A 22,871-nucleotide genomic window follows, 5' to 3' on the forward strand; every position below is an offset into this window, starting at 1 on the left:
TCACCCCCATCTAGTGACAAATGTTGAACATTACAATATGCACTCAGTCTTTTTTGTGTAATTGAAATAATGAAATTAGTTGTCAAACTATATGTCTTCTTAACATGGATAAATAGAAAAAAAAGAAGACAGTGATGGATTAATATTCCATATTTGATGAATATAAACAGAACCCCCTCTGGCTGAATGAAAAACATTCTGTTGGATGAGTTCATCCATCCATCCATCCATCCATCCAGATCTTTAAAACAAGTGGTTGAAATTCAGTCTCTTAAATAGTTTAGATCATGTTCTTGTTTTAACCGATTTTAACATTATATTTGATCATCAGTGCAGTATATAATCATGTTAATATTGATTTATTTTATTTATATATGTTTTTATTTTACTTTGCAACATACAAGACAAAAACAGAAACAAACAACAATGTGATACATCAACATGCAAATATTTTAAATTGATTTATTTATCTATTTATTTACTAAACAATCACAAACAAATTGCAACACATATGAAAGACAGTCATAAAGTTTTCTAGGTATTTAGGCATGACATAATCCCTAGAGAATTTAAAAAAACAAAAAAAACACAACACACTATGATATAGTTTCTTGTTTTTTTTCATATTGAGTTTAAAATGTTACACCATGTCTCAGAGTAAATATGTAAGGATGCCCAGAGTTAAAGTACAATAAAACTATGATTACATTTCCAACTACAATTATCTTTTTTTTTCATTTCCAAAATATAGTATCATATTGTTATCATGAGTTTATTATTGTACATCGTATCGTATCGCCTGTCGTGTTGTATCGTCCCACACTATTAATTTTTTTTCCTTTGCAGCAGCTGAGGGGCGGGCTCACACCTATTCCTCCAATCAATGTCCTTCCTGCTGTCACGTGCATCATATTGACCAATCAGTAGTTTGTGGATGTGTTTTTTTGCCGCACCCATGCAGGATAGTGGCAAGTGGGCGGAGCGAAGGCAGAGAAGAGATAAACCCGCTCTGTGAACGCCAGGGCCGGGGTTAAAAATAGTGAACGTTTGCGCCTCCTTTTCTCGCATAGCACTGTTTTTATTTGTTATATCATCAAACAGAGGGTAAGTTATGCATTATTTGATAAATATAACGTGTAACTTAATGTTAAAGGTGTGTTTATTGCGTCGGTCTGTGTTGTGTTTCGGTGCAGTGGGCTCTGTTTTGCTAATGTTTCCAATCGACAGAAGCTTTGTACGCCTACCTACACACGGTAAAATAGACATTTGTTGCTCTTTATCGTAGATAAGTGGTTTTTCTAGTGGCTACACGTTTGCTTGCATGAAGTAGCAATACCCAAGGGCCAAATACTGCGTGTTTTGGAGTGTTTATATCCATCTTGTCCTGTGTGTCGTTAGCGAGGTGGGCGTGCAGGCCCGTTGTATTATCTCAGCTTTTCACAAGCATTTCTGTTATTGTGGCTTTTCACCATACCGAGTGACTGGGGTCAGTAAATCGGGTAGTAGCGTTTCACAGTGGATGCCCTTTTGCAGTCTGATTTAAATCTGAAGTCAGGGACTTTAAGTGGAGTTTGGTTGTGGGCCCTTTTTTTGCAGATAGTACTTCTTCTGTGTTCTACAGGCGATGTGCTGCTGCTAAAGCATACAATTTCACGATTGTCTTTTACCAAGCCTAATGATATATTCTCCAACATATGCAAGATAAACTGTAGTGTGGCAGTATGAACCTTATGATAGGTTAAGCTATGTGGCTACATTTAGCCAATAACATGTAGTAAATACTCAATAAAGCATCTAGCAATTATTTAAAGGGGGCGTGGTTTTAAATTAGGCAGGATTATATGATGAAGGGAGAAGTAGACCCTAGCGCTGGGCGATATGGTCCAAAACTCATCACAATATTTTTTTTCTGAAATTGGCGATATACGATATAAATCACCATAATTTTATTTCAAATGAAGACTGACCAGAAAGACAATTCAGGGTTAAATTTGCTGATGCAAAATGCCACAGGCAACATTTAACAAACAGTTGCACAATGTGTGCTAGAGGTGTAAATCACCAGCTTCATCATGATACGATATGATTTTGATATGTTTGGATGACGATACGATGTTTGCCGATATCACAAAGTCTGTCACGATACGATTTTGATTTGATTCTTCTTTGTTGGTGTTTTATAGCAGTTGGCTCCACATTCAGGAAGCGGCATTGGGGCATTACTGGTCAGCGGCTGCATAGTGCCGTGTACAAATTGGGGTGGCTGCAGGGGTTGCAAGGCTTTGTTGTCGCATGGCTTTTGCTAAGTTATGCCACAATCCCAGCACAGAAAATGGTGGCACGGACGTACAGACGTGCTATGTGAATTTCAAAATAAAGGCGTATCTTAAAGATGACGATGTCTATCGATGTTTTCATTGTGCATCGATGTATATGGAATGTTAATTAATTAATCGATGTATTGATGTGGATCGATTTATTGTTACACCACTAATATGTGCCAGTTTAGGCTTTTATAAAAGACAGCATGTGTCAGTGAGTTCTGTATTGTGGCTTGTTTAGCAGAAGATATTGGTTAGGATGCACTCAGCAATCCATCTAACGTCTCTAACGTAGTTTAGGAATCTACGTATTAATAGCCAACAGAAGTACTGGCCAATGAGGGGCACTACGTTTGAATATCACAACAATTCATAATCACGTAGCATGTCCGTAACGTAGTTTAGGAATCTACGTTTTAAAAGCAAGTACGTAGCATCTTAATCACTTGACCTATCACGTCACCTAAACTGGCCAATGAGGGGTGCTATGTACGGATAGAATGTTGTTATATTGATACGGCTAGTACGGATAGCCACTGCCTTTAGTTTATCTATGTTTCCTCAGTGTGTGTGCACATAGGGATGGTAAGTCCCCACATTTGGGATTGCTGTTTGAGTGACTGAAAACAACAAAATGATTAATGTTGGCTCCCTCAGTGTGGCTCCATGTTTCCACCCTGATACACACGTACGCACGCACACACCCTGTAGATATCACACTTTGTTTGTTTAACTCCCACCCTCCATGCCACCAACCCCCTTAACTGCAGTGCAGCATGTGTTCCATATTTCAGCTCTATGTTCTTCCACTTTTCCCTTTTCCTACATTGCACATGTGATCACTTAGCACTAGTGCTTCAGATGGAAACAATTCATGAAGAATATTCTGTTACTCCCAAAAAGAGAATTTTAATGAATTTCTATTCATGGAATCTACTAAAGTCCATATTGTTAAAGTACACATGATGATGGTATGGTGTAGTAGGACACCAGGGGAAATTGTATTGGGTGGAACGCCCAGCCATTGCAGCAAGTCACAGGTCATACATTTCCTCTGTACTATTGATGACGGGAATGTGCTTGCACTGGTTAATGGTTTATTACCAAATGCCTTTTAAGGGACGTGTTTGCTTTATCATACTAAACCACTATATATACTGTAAAACAAAAAAAAAAGTTTTTATAAATATTTTGAAAGTGAAACCCCTAGATGTGAACTATTCTTAAACTCTTTCACTTCTTGTCGACTTCAGTTCAAATGTATTACTGCTAAATAATGCTCACTTGGATTTTTTAAGAATTTTGAGTTTTTTTCCCAACTGTTTAACATTAAAAATGACTGCAATCGTGCATTATAGACACCGGGAAAGATGTGAGCCTCACAATGATTCATGTTTTGTCTGGGATTTTCATTTTCTCCTGCAGGCTGCATTTGGCCCCTGGCTTTGAGTTTGACACACGTGGGTTAGGTCATAAGACAAGACTGAGCGTCAGGGTTAGACCTTATCCATTCTCTATGGTTGCAGCTGTGCAATGCTGTCTTTTGGAGATATGTCATGACATGGAGAAACTAATAGCAACTCACTGTCATGAAAGTGAGACCATACACCCAACCTGAACTGGTGCTTATGATGTGCAGAAGGGGTCTTATTTTGAACTACAGATAGAAAGACAGCGAGTGAGACAATCGGGGACAGACAACCCTGCAGGCCATCGGAAAACACCAGCTGATCCCATGACAATAATAGACTTCATTAAAATTGTTGTCAAATAAAAGAACTCTTCATTGACGTGACAATATGAAGTTTTAAGGGACGTTTCTGGTGAAACATATCAAATCACTGCAGTAATTGATTTATTTATTGGTTTAATTTTCTTTTATTGTGTTTTAGAATATTTAATAAATGGTATTTTTTTAATGCGTGTATATGGTAAATAAATATCACCGGCATGGTAAGGTAATTGATGACTCATCGTCATCAAATTAGGAAACCTGTGATGATGCACACATCCTCCTAATATGATTAATCCAGGTTTTTAAGATCTGTGGGTTGTGATAACTAAGAGGATAAGGGAAGCAGCAAATCTTGATTATTTGCCACAATGAACTCAGGACATGCTGTGGATGACTCAATATCCTTTAAAAACACTTTACTGCAACAATATAACATCCTTTGAGGATTACTGTAGCCTCCCTCATTGGTTGTCCATGTTAATTTCAAAATAAAACTACACAAAACCCATGCTTAAAAGCACTTGAGCTCATTCGATTTAAATAATCGTGACAGTCTGTTTAATGGTCTGTGTCTTTTAAACTTGGTTACAACTCTCTTGCATAAAGTCCAACTATAAATGTTATCTAATGTTTCCATGGTGACGTGTTTAGTTTCCATAGTAATCATGCTCTCAGCAGGAGTGGAGGCTAGTGCATCCCACCCACGTTTATGAGCAGGGATGAGAGGAGTGTGAAGTGACAGCAATCCGTGCAGATTGTGTAAACTTACTGTAATTTAAAACCATTGTTATGACACAAGAAATAAACAACTTAAGCACTGTTTGGATGCAAATGGAAGAATTGATGGAGGGTTCTTGGCTTAAAGAGCGTCTTAATGTTCACAGCAAGAATGATTCATTCATGCAGAGATGAGGAGGAAAGTGTTAGTGTTTTTTTTTAAAGAAGACATTATTTTGGGGTCATTTTGAAGGTGTATTCTAATGAAATACAGTATTACTATATAGTTGCATTAGATCACATGTGTCAAGCTTGTGGCTCAGGGGCCAAATCCAACCCGTTGCAGTATCCAATTCGGCCCGTAGGAGAAAATAAAAATGACAGAGGAAACAAGAATAATTGTTTAAATGAAACTCAACAATATTTGCAGGTGCTCACTTTTTTCCTGATGCCTATATCACAATGATTGCACTAGTCATTTTTTGTGATAAACTGATGAAAAAATTCAAAACACTTACAAAATCCTTCAATTTTCCTCAAATTATGACATATTTCCTTTAATTAATTAGAAGTTGGTCACAAGATCTAGGAAATGTAAAGGGAAGATCTGTCACTTATTGCTTGGATATGCTCAGCTTTTTTACATATTTTGTATTTTATGTATACGTAGTAAGTGCAAACTAGGGCACATTAATGTTGAAATTATTCATTTTTCCTTACAAAATCTGTGACCCACTTGAGATCAAACTGCTCTTTGTTTGGCCCCTGAACTAAAATTAGTTTGATACCCCTGCATTAGATCTGTATTTAAGTTAATCTTTTACCTGACTTTGTGGGCTGTAAAATCAGTCATATTTAAACCTCACAGGTCAACCCAACAGGCTTGTTTTGCCTCATTGCTGCGCACGAATAAAACTGACGTGAACAACCCAGAGTGGTCACAGTAAATGTCTTGTCTGTACAGTACACTAATAAATAAGATGTGACAAGCAGTCTCGAGGCGTCATGTCCCTTTGTTGTCAATCAGAGTGGCACAGATTCTTTTTGTAGGAGAGCTATAATGAATTAATTAATATTTATATTGTTTCTGAAGTTGAATATGTGGTTAACTTTAAAATACATTATGTTTTGCATTTAAAATATGTAAAAAAAAAAAAAACATTTGATATGCATTGGATGGTTGTGGTCAATGCCAGTCTTACTAAATTCTGAAAGTGTTTGTGTTTCAGAGTGTATCGCCAGAGTGTTTCAGGAGTTTTGCATAACTTTGCAGAAATTATGAATTCTAGAGGAATATGATTCCTTTTAAAAGCATAATTGGAATGCAACACAGTTTGTTGTATTTTTTATGTGATATGTTGCCAAAGCTGCAGTCAGAAGCTGTTAGAGAGTAGACACTGCTCTGTGGGGCTCATTAGCTCATGATTACTTAGTCAGACTCGTACGGTTGTCTGACTGATTCTCCTTCAAATGTGCATGACAGAGTGCTTTCATAAAAGCCAAGGTCTGTTAGGGCAATGTGTGTTTGCTATAGTCGTGTCTTTGTCAACAGAATCAGAAATAATTGGTTTAGGAAATGTTTTTGCTTACCACATTGACTAAATGTGGCCCTCTAATCTGCAATGTTGCTGAATATTCAAGCAAAACAAATATTGTGACTTGTTTAGGGATGTAGATTCTCTCTGTTCTTTAAAAGTCATTTTTAAAATCTAGATTAATTAAAATATACTCTACCGACAGCAAGATGTGGTTGTGGAGAAATGGGGAACAATAAAGTGTCACTTGTATTTGGAATTTGAGGAAATCATGAGTGACTGTCCTGAGTTTCAATCCTGATCCTTCAATTTTAATTTTCTACATGAGCTAGTCTTCTATGGTAAAACATTACCCATTTAGATATTGTGCTGATGACCTCAATATTACGGAAGGATGGGCTAAACATTATCACTTAACATCTTTGATTGATTGCCACAGCGGTCAGTGTTGGGTTATTTTGTGCTTTTATTTTGATACCCTTAAACACAGTTATTCAACATGTTGGTTTGTAGGAGTTTGAGCAGAAACTGAGAGGTTTTTGGCTCTCGACTTGACTCTAGATGCTTAAACATCAGCCTGCTGTTGTCATGGCAGTTCCGCCTTTTATCGACGTGAACAAATGGACTGCATTAAGTCACTACCGCAGGGCTTTGCAACTGCATTTTCACTTGGGCAAGGTTTTAAAGTCAAATGGATTTCTGTTAACTCATAGTGTAGTTGTCTAATCCTTAGGGTGGTGCTTTCAATGTCTGTTGGAATTTCTACATATTTTTGAAGGGTTACAGGGAAAAACGTTTTGTTTTTGTTTTTTCTAATGTCATGACTGGTTATTTCCTCCACATGTACATACAGTATTCTTACACAGATTAATTTACACACACATGGACACATCCACGCACACACACACACAGATCTACATTTCTGCTCTTGTCAGCAGGTGTGGATCCTTCAGGATTTGAGTGGTCTTTGCTGCTGTGGCAGACAGAAACAAACCCAGTTACAGTAGATGGACATTAATATGCTTAAATACATTCATTCACCTGGTTTTACTTAAATTGCTTTAATTCATCTTCTTAGAGGCTTGGCAAGAAAATCAACAATGCATGTTGTCATTTTTATGCAAATAAAGCATTTAGGCAGACATGTAATTTTCATATAATCTGTTCAGATCAGCGCTTAAACTGATACAAAAGGAAAAATTGTTTTTTTCTTTTTTTTGTGCATTGTCAGTAACTCAGGGTGATTTATCCTTAATGTTCTCACTTACAGTTGTTACAATGTGGTCATTATGTTGTCACGGTTACTTTGAGACTTCTACACAGTAGTTTCTGTGAAAAGAAACTTGTTGTACGTGTATACATTTCAAAATTAGATGATGCTTCTGCATTTATTTTTTAAAGTGAGTTAGTATTTATAAGTCAACCAATGTTCTTAGCTTTCCATAGTGTTTATTTGTTTGAATGCTATTTTGAACAGGGGTCAATAGTATAAACTTGTAAACAGAATAAAATTACCTAGAGTCATTAAAATATTTGAAACACAAGATTATCAAGTCATTCTTAAAGGAAAAAAAACCCCCACAACGGATTCAGATTTTTAGCATTTTTTCCCTCAGAGCAATTTCAATTTTATCAGTCTAAACTACATATTCTTAGTAATTAAAGGTTATCAGTTAAGAAAAGCGTCAGGTAAAATCTTTCTTTACAACCTGGAATGTTTCTCTGTACATGAAAACCCAGTCACAAAAGCAGGCTTTTTGTGTCAGTCAGGAAAGACAAATGAACATAGTTTAGCAAAAGGAATATAAAAGATTTAGTAAAGTCTTTAAATTGACTTTTTTTTTTGTCTGTCCCCGCCCCTAAGGTTGTCAGCTAAAGATGAACGGTGATTCAGGTGCCGGGGTGGTGACGGCCCCCCCTCCCACCACAGCCCCCCACAAGGAGCGATACTTTGACCGTGTGGACGAGAGCAGCCCCGAGTACCAGAGGGAGAGAAACATGGCGCCTGACCTGAGACAGGACTTCAACATGATGGAGCAGAAGAAGAGAGTCTCCATGATACTACAGAGTCCGGTTAGTGGTGCAGAGACTTAATATACTCCAAATATAGCTTTACAAACTCATAGTACGATCTTATACGTCAATATAATCTGGTTGTACGGGTGTGCGTTGCCTGAATCTGACAATAATATAAGTTATATCCCCTGTAGAAAACAATTCCATATATATCGCAATATGACAAATTTCATCTTTACAAGTACAAAATAGTATGTAATACAATTACTTTCATTGGTTTTAAACTTGCGAGAACAAGTAAATGGTAACTAGCTGTAATTAAAGTACCAATATCAGAAAGAAGTAGTGTGTTTATCATACTGTAAAAATTACATTTTTCAAAAAAAAAAATTAACTATGTGAAAGATTCTGATTAATTAATAACAAGTAGCTTTTTTATTTAACTTTGTTATTTTACCTTATGTGGTTCACTGACACCTAGTGACTGGGTGTTTACGTGCTATGCATTTGTTAAAATCCATGATTTAAAAAAATTTATTTGGGCATTTTTTTTGGGTCCATACCATAAACGTGTGATGAAATATCGCAATATATCACCAAAACAATTTTTTCTTACACACTTGTCTGGTTGCGGTTTAAAATTTTTTTTTAACTTAGTGCAACTTACAGTAAGTTGTAGAACAGTGTGTCTGTGTATATGCATGCAGTATATCGAAATGAAAAGTCAAAAAATGGGAAACGTCCTGTCCTAAATTAACCCCGATCCAGCTTAAACTGACACAAAATGTGCAAAAGTAAAAAGATATAGAAAATGTTAATAATAGGAGGTTTTATTCAGTAACGCTCATTCACGTCATGTTTCGATTTAGGAGGATTGTAATCCACACAGACTCATTCCTGTTTTTATTTTTGAAATACTGTCCACCAGGCCTTCTGTGAGGAGCTGGAGACCATGATCCAGGATCAGTTGAAGAAGGGGAAGACGCCCACCAGCCTGCTGGCACTGCAACAGATCGCTGACTTCATGACCACCAGCATGCCTTCCATGTATCCTGCTGCTCCTCAGGGAGGAATGGCAGCACTCAACATGAGTAAGCAGTGAAGACCATAAGCTTTACATGACCATCTGACCTTCTGAGTAATGCAGCGTGTGCCAGAATAAAGGCTTGTTTATTTGTTTGCATGATTTACAGAGATATTTTTCCTTTAAATGCTCTTTTCTTAGATTTCCAGTCTGTTTATTTTTACTCTGAGTGAACACCTGATCCCCGGTCTACAGGTTTGGGAATGGTCACTCCAGTCAATGACCTGCGTGGGTCTGACTCCATCTCCTACGATAAAGGGGAGAAGCTGCTGCGCTGCAAGCTGGCTGCCTTCTATCGACTCGCTGACTTGTTTGGATGGTCGGAGCTCATTTACAACCACCTCACAGTAAGATCCCGTCACTCTCTCAGAAGGAGCCACACTAGAACATCCTTTTGTTCACATTTAGTTCATTTAGCAGCTCACAATAGTCTTTAATTTAACTCTAATGAGCATCATCGATTTCTGTGCTCAAAATTTGGTTTGATTTTCCTTGTCAGTGTATCAAATGGTTTTTTACATGTGTGTAAGAAATTCAGTTTAGTCTGTTTATGTTAATGTCTATAACCAAAAGCTTGTCTTTTATACATAACGTATACATTTATAAAATCGTTAACATCTCTTACGATTAGGCAGAATTGACTTTAGTTGGGCATTAATGGAATTTTCTTGCCAGATTATTGCTATTTTTTTTCTTCTTCACTGTTTTTTTGTCTTTAAACTTTAAATTCTTTGCTTTGTAGGTCAGAGTGAGCTCAGACCAGGAACGCTTCCTCATCGTCCCTTTTGGGCTGCTTTACAGTGAAGTCACTGCATCCAGTTTGGTAAGAACGTGCTAATAAGGGTGTAAGAAAAATTGAATCAGTGATATATCACAGTATTTCACCGCACGATTATCATATTGAACCAAAAAAAGTCAATCGATTTCTTAAATCATGTTTTTAACGAAAAAAAACATTTAATTGCGTTAACATATGCATAGCACGTAAACTCCCGATCACCTACATTTTGTGTCTCTCTAATGACTAGTGAATGTGTTTACTTTTTGATTGATTAGAGGTCTTAAAACATCTTCACATCGCTGCATTTTGTATTTTCAATATCAGGTCAAGATAGACCTTCGGGGTGAAATAGTTGACCGGGGAAGCACCAACCTCGGGGTGAACCAGGCGGGCTTCACCCTCCACTCTGCTATCTACGCAGCTCGACCAGATGTTAAGTGTATCGTACACATTCACACTGCTGCAGGTGCAGCTGTAAGTGACACTCAGTCAGCACGTCATCCCAAATAAAAGATACACAGCAGATCATACTGTATGTCACCTGATTTGTGTTTTTTTTTTGGTTTCATTCAAAGGTTTCAGCCATGAAGTGTGGCTTGTTACCCATTTCCCCTGAGGTGCTCTCCCTAGGGGAGGTGACTTACCACGATTACCACGGCATCCTCGTGGATGAGGAAGAAAGTGTTCTTATAAAGAAAAACATCGGACCAAGCAGCAAGGTAACGCGTGCGTGCGTGTGTGTTTGAGAGCATGGGAAGCAGAAAAGAAACAGGTTTATTATTTAAGCACAGAAACATGCATGAAGAAATTTTAAAAAAGATATAAAGAAATTATTTTTAATCCATTGCAGTAGATTTCTATTTGTTAATTTATGATGCTATTTGTTTGTTTTCTGTATTATACACTGTGAATTTCTGTTTTTAAATCATTTGTAAGACTTTGTAAAATGAATTGAAGAGTTTATGTTGTTAATTATTATAATGAGAAGCTAGTTACTTAACAAAAACGGAATTTATAGATGTGGGTGAGATTAAATATGTACTTCTTCCCACTCCTTTTCAGAAATGTAGACTGAATAGTGAAATTGTGTTAATCTTAACCTTTTGTTTCTTAAAATAATCTGCTTACATGTTTGAAATAAATAAAAACCAAATCAAACATGTATTTTATTTCTTTCCAGGTGCTAATTCTGAGGAACCATGGATTGCTTACTGTAGGGGAAACAGTAGAGGAAGCTTTTCATTACATGCACAATCTGGTGGCTGCCTGTGAAATTCAGGTACAACACAATCTGACACAACAACACTTCTCTATTGTCAGGCATGGGCTAATATTTGTCACATCCAGGTCACGGTTGTGCAGTGTGCCTATTAAAGTCATGTTTAGCATCATGTCCCTCTGTCACTGTCTTTATACATGATCATGTCTGTTTACCTGTCCTCATGTTGGTGTCTGTGTGTGTTTTCGTCTGTGTCCATGTCCACACTTTGCTTTTGTTTGTGTATTCTGCATCCGTCTGTCTGCATGCCTTTTGGCCCCTCCCCCTTTTGTTTCCCAGGTGCGAACGCTGGCAAGCGCTGGAGGCCCAGACAATCTGGTGATGCTGGATCCGGCAAAATACAAATCTCGCCCACAAGTTCCCGAGCCAGCTGAGGACGGATCTAGCACACACCCAAAGTGGCAATTAGGGGAGCAGGAGTTTGAGGCACTGATGAGGATGCTTGACAACTTGGTGAGCACGACAGGCATTGTTTACTGGTAGCAGGGTTGGGGTCATTTTAATTGTATTTGTGTAATTGATAATTAATTAAAATTATGACGCATTTATAATTGTGATTAGAATTTTAAAAATCTGTTTCTGTGTTAATTGTAATTGAGTTCAGATCATTGATGTTATAGAATTACAATTACAAACTAACAATTAAAATTTAATCAAGCAACTAGAAGCATATTATAGTTCAATGGCTTACACATACGTAGTTAACAATTATTAAATATATTTTATATGATCTTTTCCCACTGTCAGTTCTCTTGAGAGTTGTTACATGTTACCATGTAAACATAAATTCAAATCGAGGGATATACTGACACCCACACCAAAAATATTAATACCAATATTTTCATTGATTAAGAAGACGATGAAAAACCAATTAGATGATGGATCATATTTTTTAGTGTATTTTACAGCTGATTTAAGACATGGGTTAAACTGACCCGTTATCATGAGAGATGCTAACAGAAGAGGAAGGTTAAGTTTTATGGGTTTATTTATTAAAGGTTCAGTAATTGTGATTAATTGCCATTGACCTTTAGTAATTGCGAATGTAATTGTCTATCAGAGAAAGAATGATTGCAATATTTTCCAATTACAGCTAAAATTTTAGTCACTGTAATCATAATTGAGTTGTAATTGAAAATGGATAATTGAAATTGACCCCAACCCTGACTGGTAGCATACTGGGTTTTTACATTTTTAAGTGTTATTGTAACTTTGTTATTTTTCACTTCATCACCAGGGCTATAGAACAGGCTATCCTTACCGCTGCCCGGCATTACGAGACAAAGGTAAAAAGTACAGTGACGCGGAAAACGCCTCCTCCGCATACGGCGGTTACTCGTACGGCGAGGACAGTGACTCAGGTGCTCGCTCCCCGCTGAAACACAGCTTCCAGCGCGGCCAGCGCGACAAGACCCGCTGGCAAAATGCCGCCGGTCGCCCCGACGAGCCCTACGAGGACGGGCCCGACGGCAGCAGCCCCAAGTCGAAGCCTAAGGTGTGGACGAACATAACACACGATCACGTCAAACCCTTGCTGCAGTCTCTCTCGTCCGGTGTCTGCGTGCCAAGCTGTATAACCAACTGCTTGGTCTGTGCCTACCTTATTGTTCATAGTATAGATTTCTAGTTCTACCTTTGATGTGGAACAGGGCAGGTAGTCGGCATCCTGACGGCTAGGAGACACTATAGATCAAATATTTGAGATCATCTTGTCGACATCTTTGTAAGGCTGCTCATCTAATCTTTCTAATCTCTACTAATTTAAGATTTAGTATTAATAAAACTTTCTTTGTTTCACACTTTGATCTAAGTCATCCTTTTATCTCTTTCTGGTCTCCTCGATGCTTCATGATGCCAGGCTCGCTGCCCACCGCATGTCCCACTGCATGCACAGTAGTGAACTGCATTGTTGGTGATTTTCCCAGAGGAGGGGGCAGCAGGACTGTGACATGAACCCTTAGCTCGTTAGTGTAGCAAGCACAGGGTCTCTTACTTACCACACTCTCTAATACACTGTTAGCTTTATTTCTGCATCTTAATGCAGTCTAACTTTGTAAATTGACAGATAAGCATTAGTGGGTTAAGGTTTCATTTATTCAGACAACTGTTAGGAAGTCCACTTTGATCTTCTGACATGTTTCGACTGTCAACTGACAGTCTTCGTCAGAGGCGTCTGCTTATTGCTTATTGCACCAAAGTGGGTTTCCTAAGTAACAGTTGTCTGAATAATTGAAACATTAACATACTAATCAAAAATAATCTTGCTGAAATTAAGCATTAGTGTGAGATTCAATCTTGAGTTTTTCAGCTAAAAAAGGAAATTTCCCATGACAAAGAAGGCACGTGGCATGTTTTGTTTTGTCTCTCAAGTGGAATACTAGATCTCACAAAATATGATTAATATTATCTGTAATAAGTGCACATGTCTGCAGAAATAAGACGAATCAGCCTGCTTTTAAAATAAGAAAAGTCCTTATAAAATCCTTGCAACCAATCCTAGATTTATTTGTTTACTTTCTTGTTTTGCTTTTGCAATTTTAATTTTATGGTCAAATTTCTCCGACAGTGGTTTGAACTTCTTGCAGCCTGCATGAGTTTATTTGTTTGTTTTTTTTTGTTTTTTTTTCGGAGGGAAACAAACATTTAAATTTGTCGTGACTGATTGAATCAATTATCTCCTGTTGGGAAAGTAGGAAGTGTTGTGTTGTGGAACTCTCTCAGTGAGTATATCGTGTTCACGTGTTCATCTCATAATCAAACCCCGATCCAGCAAAACTCCATCTCGAGTCTCTTCCTCATCCAGACCCTGGTTTGACTGCTAACCAGCCAGACTCGATGTTTTAAAAAAAAAAAAAAGGAAGAATGAAGTCATAAGCTCATGCTTTTCACTGCAGTTACACAGCTATAGCTTGGAAAAAAATAATGGGAATAAAAAAATTTTGCATGACATTTTTCCTTTTGATAGTTCACCTGCTGCTCATTCTGCAAAAAGTGGGTGTTTCCTTTAAAGACGCTGAGCATGACCAGGGTTAGTTAAGTACTTCAGTCCCTGGCACACGGCGGTAGTCATATCTCTCCCCTCCACTGCAGACAAAAGTTAACACTTTGTAATTACTGTAGTATAAAAATGGCTTTTATCAGCCCCAGTTTGAGGGTGTATCGGGATGTGTTTCTCTTTTATCTCTGTCGTCCTTGTTGTCATGTGTCAGCCTGGGAAATGACTTTGGTGATGCCAGCTCACCCCTCACTGCCACTCTCGCTTCGTAAGCCAGCCTCATCGTCTCTGTCACTGCTCAGCCATCTCCCATCTCTCCCTCACTACTCCTCCCCCTCCCTTTCTTTTAACAGATCTGTTTTCAATCTCTGATTTGATTGATCTTTCTTGCTCCACCCTTTATGTTGTGACAGCACGCTATTATGATGATGATTAATAGGTTTGATTATTATAAATGTGCTATTATTTTGAGGAAATGGTTTCTTCCCTTTGTAACTTTTTGTTGTTGTTGTTGTTGTGCAGAGAGTCCTTTTTAGGAAAAAAGTGCTTTTCACTCTAATACAGGGTTTTTCAACATTGGGGTCAGAATCCCATGTGGGGTCACCTGGAATTTAAATAAGGTCACCTAAAATGTCTAGTAATTAATAAAATTTGAACTACATTTTAAAATGTTCTTTAAATATTGATTCTGTTCAAACTAAAACAACACACAATCTGAAACCGTACTCTATACTTTCACTTTGTCAAATATAAATCTAGTTGATGATAATGATAAAATGCAGTTTAAAAAATATCTGAGCTGGCACAACTTGTCACTATACTCTGTATTTGTATTACAGTATAACAAACATGATCAAAAAGTAATTTGGCGTCGCCTAGAATTTGATTAGTGTCGCTTGAAATGTCTAGTAATTGATTTTTAAAAAATTACTCATTAGAAATGCATAAAAAAAAATATATATATATATATATTTCAAATTAAAACAACACACAATCTGAAACAGTATTCTATACTTTCACTTTGTCAAATATAATTCTAGTTGATAATAATAATGATAAAATGGAGTTTCAAAAATATCTGAGCTGGCACAACTTTTCACTACATGATCAAAAATTCATTCTAGAAAAAAAAAAATATTTGGCAGTCACCAGGTAATTCGTGATATCAAAATGGGGTCACAATCCAAAAGAGGTTGGTAACCACTGCTCTGAGCTTTACATCTCTGCAACTTTAAAATAATCTATAGCCTGGATATGCTAACATCAATGACTCTTTTATTAAGTATTTAAAGGTTGACTCTCTAATGGCAGATAATTAAATAAAATAAAAGCTGTAACAGTAGCTTTTTAGTTTATCTTGATATTGATTTTTTTAATACTTATTGCCAGCTTGTTTTAAAAGAATCATAAATAACACAAGGTAGATTAAAAAACATTACAAGCCTGTAACTTGCACATCAACTTTAAAATGTGCATCATCATCATGGCTAAATGATTTTACATTCCAATTTTTTTTTTTTATTCAAAGTCTTTAATTTTATTTCAGCATGATTCCTGTTCTGTAAAACCTCTATAATATGCCTGAATGTGTTTTTTTTTTTTCTCAAAAGAAGATCCTGCTTCTCTGATTGTAGCTTCTTTTTCTTTTAACACTTAATGTGGCGTTTACAGTGGACAAAAGAAGAAGGACAACGCCAGGCTGCCGTAGCCAATCAGTTCATCCCGCTGAACACGAACCCTAAGGAGGTTCTGGAGATGAGGAATAAGGTACCTCAGATTTTCCTTCCACTTCCTGTAAACAAGCTTAGCATCTGGCTGTGTCTGCTTCTCTTATTTTCATTGTTTGTTTCTGTTGTTTTTGTAGATCCGGGAGCAGAACCTGCAGGATATAAAGACAGCAGGCCCACAGTCCCAGGTTCTCTGTGCTGGCAGCGTGGGTGATCGTACCTTTAACCAGGTCAGTGTGCAGCCTCAGTACCGTAAGAAAAGCCTCAGCCCTGCAGCTTCTCTGACCTGGAGAGGAATGTCACTCATGCTGATCAGTTAGTATGACTCAGCTATTTTTTTATTTAGATTTGTATAATCAAAACTCTTAAGTCATACTCTCTCCAGGTGCTGAGTAACAAACTGCTGCAATGTGTGAATATCTTACAGGACGTTGTCTTGGACGCTTAACTTAACTTAACTTAACTTAACTTAACTTAACCTAACTGTATGCAAGTGTTTGCAGTTAAATTTAATGTGTAGATCTGAAATTGTTGATTAGTTAAAAACATGTCCTCCATGTTGTCGACTGGAGCATGGGGTGACTTTATAACTGTGACATTTATCTTTGACCGCAGAGGTTGTCAGTTTGGCAGGTGAGTAGTTTGTAGTGCTTAGAATACGCGTCAACTCAAGCTCCGTCCATATTCATACATTGTTCATTGTTTTATGGTTTTGCAGGTTTGATCGCTTATAATTTTAATGCAATTAAATTACGCAAAAATATGAGTCCAATTAGATGACTGCATGAACTGCTATTTAGTTTGAACATAAATAATGTGTCATGCAATAGCCTGTTATCTCTTTTTTTTTTTTTGCTTACTGCCCATGCTTCACCTTACTGAGCTAATCCCTCATGTCTTTGCTGAGTAGACTCGACCCTGACATCAGGTGCTTAAAGGGTGCCTGTGGTGGAAATGAATAAACAACAAAAAACATACATATTCAAAGGAATTATTTTTTGGGGCATAAACTATAGACCCTTTGATTGTTTGTAAACATTGTGATGTATTTTGTTGGGCAGGGCTTAACCTGGAGGCAAAACCACAATTGTCTTTGTTTTTTACGAGCACAAGTGTTTCCTGTTTTTGCCTCCAGCCACGTCACTCGTGACGTGGGCCATTAAGGGGTCTATAGAAGGGGTCACCAAGACGGTGCCCGCGGGCACCAGGTAGCCCGCATGGACCATGTGAGGTGCCCTCAAGAGTACTACAAATGAGCTCCACCTAAAATCTGATTTACTTTCCAGGATTTAAACAAAGATACATACATATGAGAGATGTAATACCACTATCGGTCTGAAATCAGACACGGTCCGACAGAATTCCTTCACAATTCAGCTTTTAACGTAGTTGTTCAGAGCACTACTACGTTTCTGCTTTCAGCGGATGCTACTGTTAGGTTGTCTGTCATGTCACTAACCGCATCCTCACCAGATTGTTTCCTCTTATTTCCTTGTGGATAAATGATGAGCTCTGTTTGTTCGGGCGCTGCCAGGTACTGAACCTCGGTGCATCCTCAAGTCATCGAACAGATTTCCTTTCACGCAGCTTTCATCACCGTTGCTCGCCATATTTTTGCAATTCCAACACCTGACTACACAGCCATGGCTCGTTTCTCTTGGTAACAACAGTTCTAACTGTTAGGCTAATTCTGCATGCAGAGTGGGTGCAGGAAGGGATACAAGAAGCAGGTAGTTGGCGAGAAAGGTGATATTTAATTCTCTCGTAATCTGGATTATGCACTTTCATCACTGAGGGAGAGGTTGCTTAGCGATGAAATTAGGAATACATTAAACATTTTTTGTTATGCACATTTCCGCTACAGGTACCCTTTAAAAGAAATACACAAAGTTTAAAAAACCATAATATTTTGAGAAAGAAAAGAAGAAATATTACTTTAATCTTTCCTTATAGTGTATTTGTTGTACATGAGGAGGATAAGTTTTAACTGTTGTTCCTGCTGCTTGTCTGCATAGTATGTCTCTACAGTGCATGATTCTGGCTGCCACATCGCTGCAATGTTGCGAATCATGTGTGTGCATGGACGTCCTGTGATTGATTGTGTGTACTTATGATGGTGTGTGCGATTGCACAACTGGAAAAGCCCAACACAAAATCTTTTGGCTCTTTTGTGTTGCACTTGAATAAGATGTCCCCCCCCCCTCCCCAATAGTGAGTGTGTGGGAGAGTGAGAGTTCACAGCTGTCCGACACACAACAAAGTATGAATGTGCTGGTGTTGAAAAGCAGGGCTGTTCCCTCTCCCCCCCTCACTGGGTTTACCATTGCAGGACGCCCCTCTGTCTGACTGTACAGACACTATTGAAGGCCTTGATGTGTCCGAGGGCTCGTTTAGTCCTGCTAAAACATTTAGAAAGGTACTTACCCTTGCTATTGTAATGCTTTCCCCCTAACTACCTATTCTAAATATTCTCCGATCAGTCCTGCCTGTCAGCAGATAGGCCAAGGATGGGCAAACTAAAACCCTCAGGCCCATATGCAGCAATACGGCAACATTTGATTAAGCAGCACCCAAGCGAATGCCATCACTAAAATTTAGTTCTGCATCAAGTGAATGGAGTCCTGTGCAGCAACCATCGAGGAAGAGGAAGCAAAATTAAGCACTGATAATCATTTATGGAATTTTCAGCAAAAATTGCCAAATGTATTTTGCGTATGATAACAGAAATAATAAGTTCTATAAACTTAATATAGTAAGTCCTATAGAAAGACACAGCATATGTCAGGCTCTTCAAACCAACCATTTACCCTGGGCTTGCTCCTAACATATTTGCTCATATACATGAGTTAGTAGCTACGAGGGAGAATTCAACTTGTACATCAGTCATGGATTCAAACATAATGGCTTCAAAGGTGAAATTCACATTTCTCAACAATTAAGGTGGCCAGAAACAAGAAATGGTGATTAATAAAAAAAAGATAAATGATGAAATATTTATTTACAAAAAAATCCGTTGCACATTTTACTCCTTTCTACTTGCTGACGAGTGGTACGCCAACCCTCCAAAAGTTTTAAAATCAAATGTGGCCTCAGAGTGAAAAGTTTTGCCCACCCTTAACATAAAAATTTCATGACTGCATTTTTTTTTTTTTTTTTTTTTTACTTGATTGCAGGTGAAATCAAATAGTTGTTCTTATTGTCGTGTGGATGTGGATTTGTGTTCAGGAGAGTTTGTTGTTGGTCATTTTATGAAATTATTTTTGTTTCAAAGTTCACATTAATAAGGGTTGTTTTAAAATGCATGATCTTGAGCTATTTTGATCCTTTTTTCTGTCTTATTTAGACTAAATTATTGGTGTTTTTTATGTTTGAGATATAAATTTAACTGCTTTAGGTTTTTTGTGCTATCAGTTGAAAAAAGGAATGCTGGCAGCTAAACTCTATAATACCTCAGTTATCATCAGTGACTACTTTACTCATTTTGATTGAGAGTTCTACCCGTTTATTGCTGATGCCCTGCCCCCTATTTGTGTGTCCTTAAAGGGCGAGCTTATAACTGCATCCAAGGCCATCATTGAAAAGGAGTACCAGCCCAAGGTCATCGTCAGCAAGCAGGGCCCAAATCCCTTCACCAAACTGACCGACCAGGAGCTGGAGGAGTACCGCAGGGAAGTGGAGCAGAAACAGAAAGGATGCGAAGGTAAAGCAGAAACCAGGTTTTATGTTCTGATTAACACACTATCTTTGTGGATTTCATGATCAGAAAATAACTTAATGTAAATGTAGTTCCAAAGTACCTCACTTGCGCTCTCAAAATATTAATTTCTATCTTTTAAAGAAAGAAAAAACCCAACTAATCCACATGAACATGCATCAGCTACAGTGGGGAGGAAAAACTCCCTTTTAACGGGAAGAAATCTCCAGCAGAACTAGTAGCTGAACTCATTGTAAAGCTGTTGTTTTTTAATCAAGGTTTAATCATCCATAGTTTTAATATAATGTGTATGGTATTTGATAACTTGGTCACCCTACAATGGAGTCAAGTTGAGCATAAAGAAAACGTGCATATACAGTATGATCACTATTAAAGTTTAAAGAAAAGATAAGTTTCGGTGTAGATTGTTCATGTTTTACCACTGCATTCAATGATGCCCCATAGATAATTTATAATTCCAGCAAGTTAATTTAATTTTCTTTTTTAAAATAATATGTTCGGGTTTAATTTACTCATAAGGACGCATCAAAGTGATCAGCAGACGACTCTGAGGAAGACTGACAGTTGGCAGTCAAAACATGTCAGGAGATCAGACAACATTTTCAGGAAATTAAATTTGAAATTTACTCTGAGTATGAAATGAAACCTTAACATAATAATTGATAACTGTTAGTTTTTAGCAGGTATTTTTGTTTGGACTTGTGCTGTTCTGAAGATTAAAATGTCCATACAAGAAGAAAAGATGCAAAAAAATATGTGCCAAAAATAGGATAATTTTTTATTGGCTTAAATATGATTATTTGTCCACTACACACTCATAAATTCACAGTTCAGCGGCATGACGAAGGTAGGAAGGAATCAGGATCCAGTAGACCAAATCCACAGCCTGGGAAAATGCTAAAGGTTGAAAGCTCGACAGCAGACTCGGACAACTTTGAAAAGGCTCTGCTGACAGAAACCACTCAAGCTTCTGAGCTGGACTCTTTTTGTCCCGGAGTGTCCGCTGCCGCTTCTGCAAGTTCAGCTGAAGTTGAAGTGTTTTCGACCACAGACGAGGCAGTTTCAGGCCCAGGCTCCCCACAAAAGGAGTTCCACTCTGCTTTGGTGCGAGCCCTCTCCAAGGAGCCGTCAGGGACGGAGCCAGCCGTGGCCGGTCAGGCTCCAGGTACACCGTGTGAAATGGGAGTCACACCTCCCACCTCCTTCCTTCCCTCCCCTTCGGCTCTGGTCTGTTTTATTACTTAGTGGGAGTAGTAAAACATCACCGTGTCCTCTCCTTCCTCTGGCGGTTTGCAAGGATTGCGTCACAGTGTGCACGCCCCCTTCCCCTATACCCACTGTTCAAACTCTGATGGCTCTGCTTGGCTTTTGGTTTCATTCCCGTCCCCTTTTGTGCCTCATGTCTTTTCTCAAAGGCATCAGAGCCCTGATTCTGCAGTTTGATTGGATGTGATGCTGAGGAGAGACATGGTGTTTGGACTAATGTTGGTCGACATTAGGGTTTCTTCTGCCTCTGGGTTTTTACTCACTGTACAGACAACAAACACTCTGTTGGGCTTTCCTGAACAAGTTCACCACCAATCATCCAGTGTGAACGTCTGGTGTGAAAAATGAAGAGTGATCATCCTCCTGTTCCTGCTAATCAATGCTCATGTTAAGTTTCAGTTGGCATCAACTCCCCTATCAGACTATTTTCTATTAAACTTTTTGATCAACTCCTTGGGATGATTTAGAGCAGGGGTTCTCAACCTTGGGGTCAAGACCCCATTTAGGACACTGGGAGGGGGTTACCAGATGCCTTTAAGAAACAAACAATATTTTTAGAACACTTTGAGCCCATTTTTTGAACTTATTTTTACCCTTTTTCTGCAGCTACACCAATTTTGCCATATTTTAACCTTTTTTCGTCACTTTTAATGCAATTTTGCTGCATTACTCGCATTTCTGTGACTTCTCCATCAGATTTCAATGCCTTTTCTGCACATTTTTTCCACTTTCAAGACATTTTTGACACTTAAAAACCCTTTCCACCAAGTTATGTCTCATGTTGAACCATTATTGTCCCTTCTAGCCTTTTTTCACCATATTGAATGCTTATTTTTTGCTAATTTAACCACATTTACAAGTAAATCACCCCAACCTCTCTACCCCTCTTTTTGGCCACTCTACTTTGCAACTTTTAACCAATTTCTATGGTTTTTAAAATCCCATTTCATCATTTTTTCCATTGTTTTTGGTCACTTTTAACCCATTTTATTTTTGATTTGATTTACATATTTAACATGACTATACACCATGGAGCAAATATAATAAACTTAACGGTGGATATTATTCAGGTAAATAAATAAATGTAATTATCACAGATTCATAGAACAAATGACGATAATTTCACTGACTTTATGGATGGACCCCAAAAGGCTCTCCCCTTTATTCCCCCTTATAGACGCGGGCTGAAAAGGTTGAGAACCACTGATCTAAAGGACATACAAAGGGATTTTATTAGTTTGATCAAATCTTACTCTTTGATTTGGCTCTTTTTGGATTTTGTGTGTTTTTGGTGTTCTGTTGTTGGGGTTATTATAGCATCAGTTTTCATTTGTAATTAGTGCTGTCATACAAAGTCATATTTGTTTATTTTCTCTCAGATCTGGAACCAGAAGTGGAGCCTGTAAAAGCCACCTCCACCCCACCCAGCACCCCGGTCAGAGCAGAAGAAGGTACGTGCACACACGGGCCGCCTGAACTAGCATGGGCTTCTTTCTTTCTCTGCTCCGTGGCTGAGCAGTTTGGGTGTTTCTCAGATCTTAACAGGGAATGTGTCGGATGCTCTTGGTTCACCTGCCTGTCTGTTCCTGTTGTGGTTTTTCAGTAATAATACTACAAGTGTTGTGCTGTGTTTTCCATAATAAGACCAAGAGGATGTATGAAAACATACTCGGCCTGAAAGAGTCAGAAAACCATCAACG

The 22,871-nt window shown here is 38.0% G+C and overlaps 1 protein-coding gene across 10 annotated transcripts in view; it reads left to right on the forward strand.

Moving 5' to 3' along the window:
• Positions 1 to 967: 967 nt before the first annotated feature.
• add1 (adducin 1 (alpha)) overlaps positions 968 to 22,871 on the forward strand; it is a 28,008-nt gene continuing 6,104 nt past the window's right edge. For 7 of the 10 annotated variants that reach the window (XR_003675211.1, XM_028462336.1, XM_028462341.1 and 4 more), the window contains exons 1-15: positions 968 to 1,104; positions 8,173 to 8,381; positions 9,253 to 9,415; positions 9,604 to 9,755; positions 10,151 to 10,231; positions 10,514 to 10,663; positions 10,765 to 10,908; positions 11,370 to 11,468; positions 11,748 to 11,921; positions 12,706 to 13,056; positions 16,135 to 16,230; positions 16,328 to 16,420; positions 19,734 to 19,890; positions 20,735 to 21,070; positions 22,551 to 22,622. Coding sequence is in view for 9 of the 10 variants with exons in the window: in XM_028462336.1 (XP_028318137.1) it covers positions 8,187 to 8,381; positions 9,253 to 9,415; positions 9,604 to 9,755; positions 10,151 to 10,231; positions 10,514 to 10,663; positions 10,765 to 10,908; positions 11,370 to 11,468; positions 11,748 to 11,921; positions 12,706 to 13,056; positions 16,135 to 16,230; positions 16,328 to 16,420; positions 19,734 to 19,890; positions 20,735 to 21,070; positions 22,551 to 22,622 (2,263 nt within the window). In the remaining variant the exon portion in view is untranslated. Of the gene's footprint in view, positions 1,105 to 8,172; positions 8,382 to 9,252; positions 9,416 to 9,603; positions 9,756 to 10,150; positions 10,232 to 10,513; positions 10,664 to 10,764; positions 10,909 to 11,369; positions 11,469 to 11,747; positions 11,922 to 12,705; positions 13,057 to 16,134; positions 16,231 to 16,327; positions 16,421 to 18,519; positions 18,607 to 19,733; positions 19,891 to 20,734; positions 21,071 to 22,550; positions 22,623 to 22,871 lie in introns of all 10 variants that reach the window. The other 3 variants (XM_028462343.1, XM_028462344.1, XM_028462342.1) reach the window with 3 other exon arrangements.

The sequence above is a fragment of the Gouania willdenowi genome, chromosome 12, assembly GCF_900634775.1.
Source record: "Gouania willdenowi chromosome 12, fGouWil2.1, whole genome shotgun sequence".
NCBI classification, from domain to species: Eukaryota; Metazoa; Chordata; class Actinopteri; order Blenniiformes; family Gobiesocidae; genus Gouania; species Gouania willdenowi.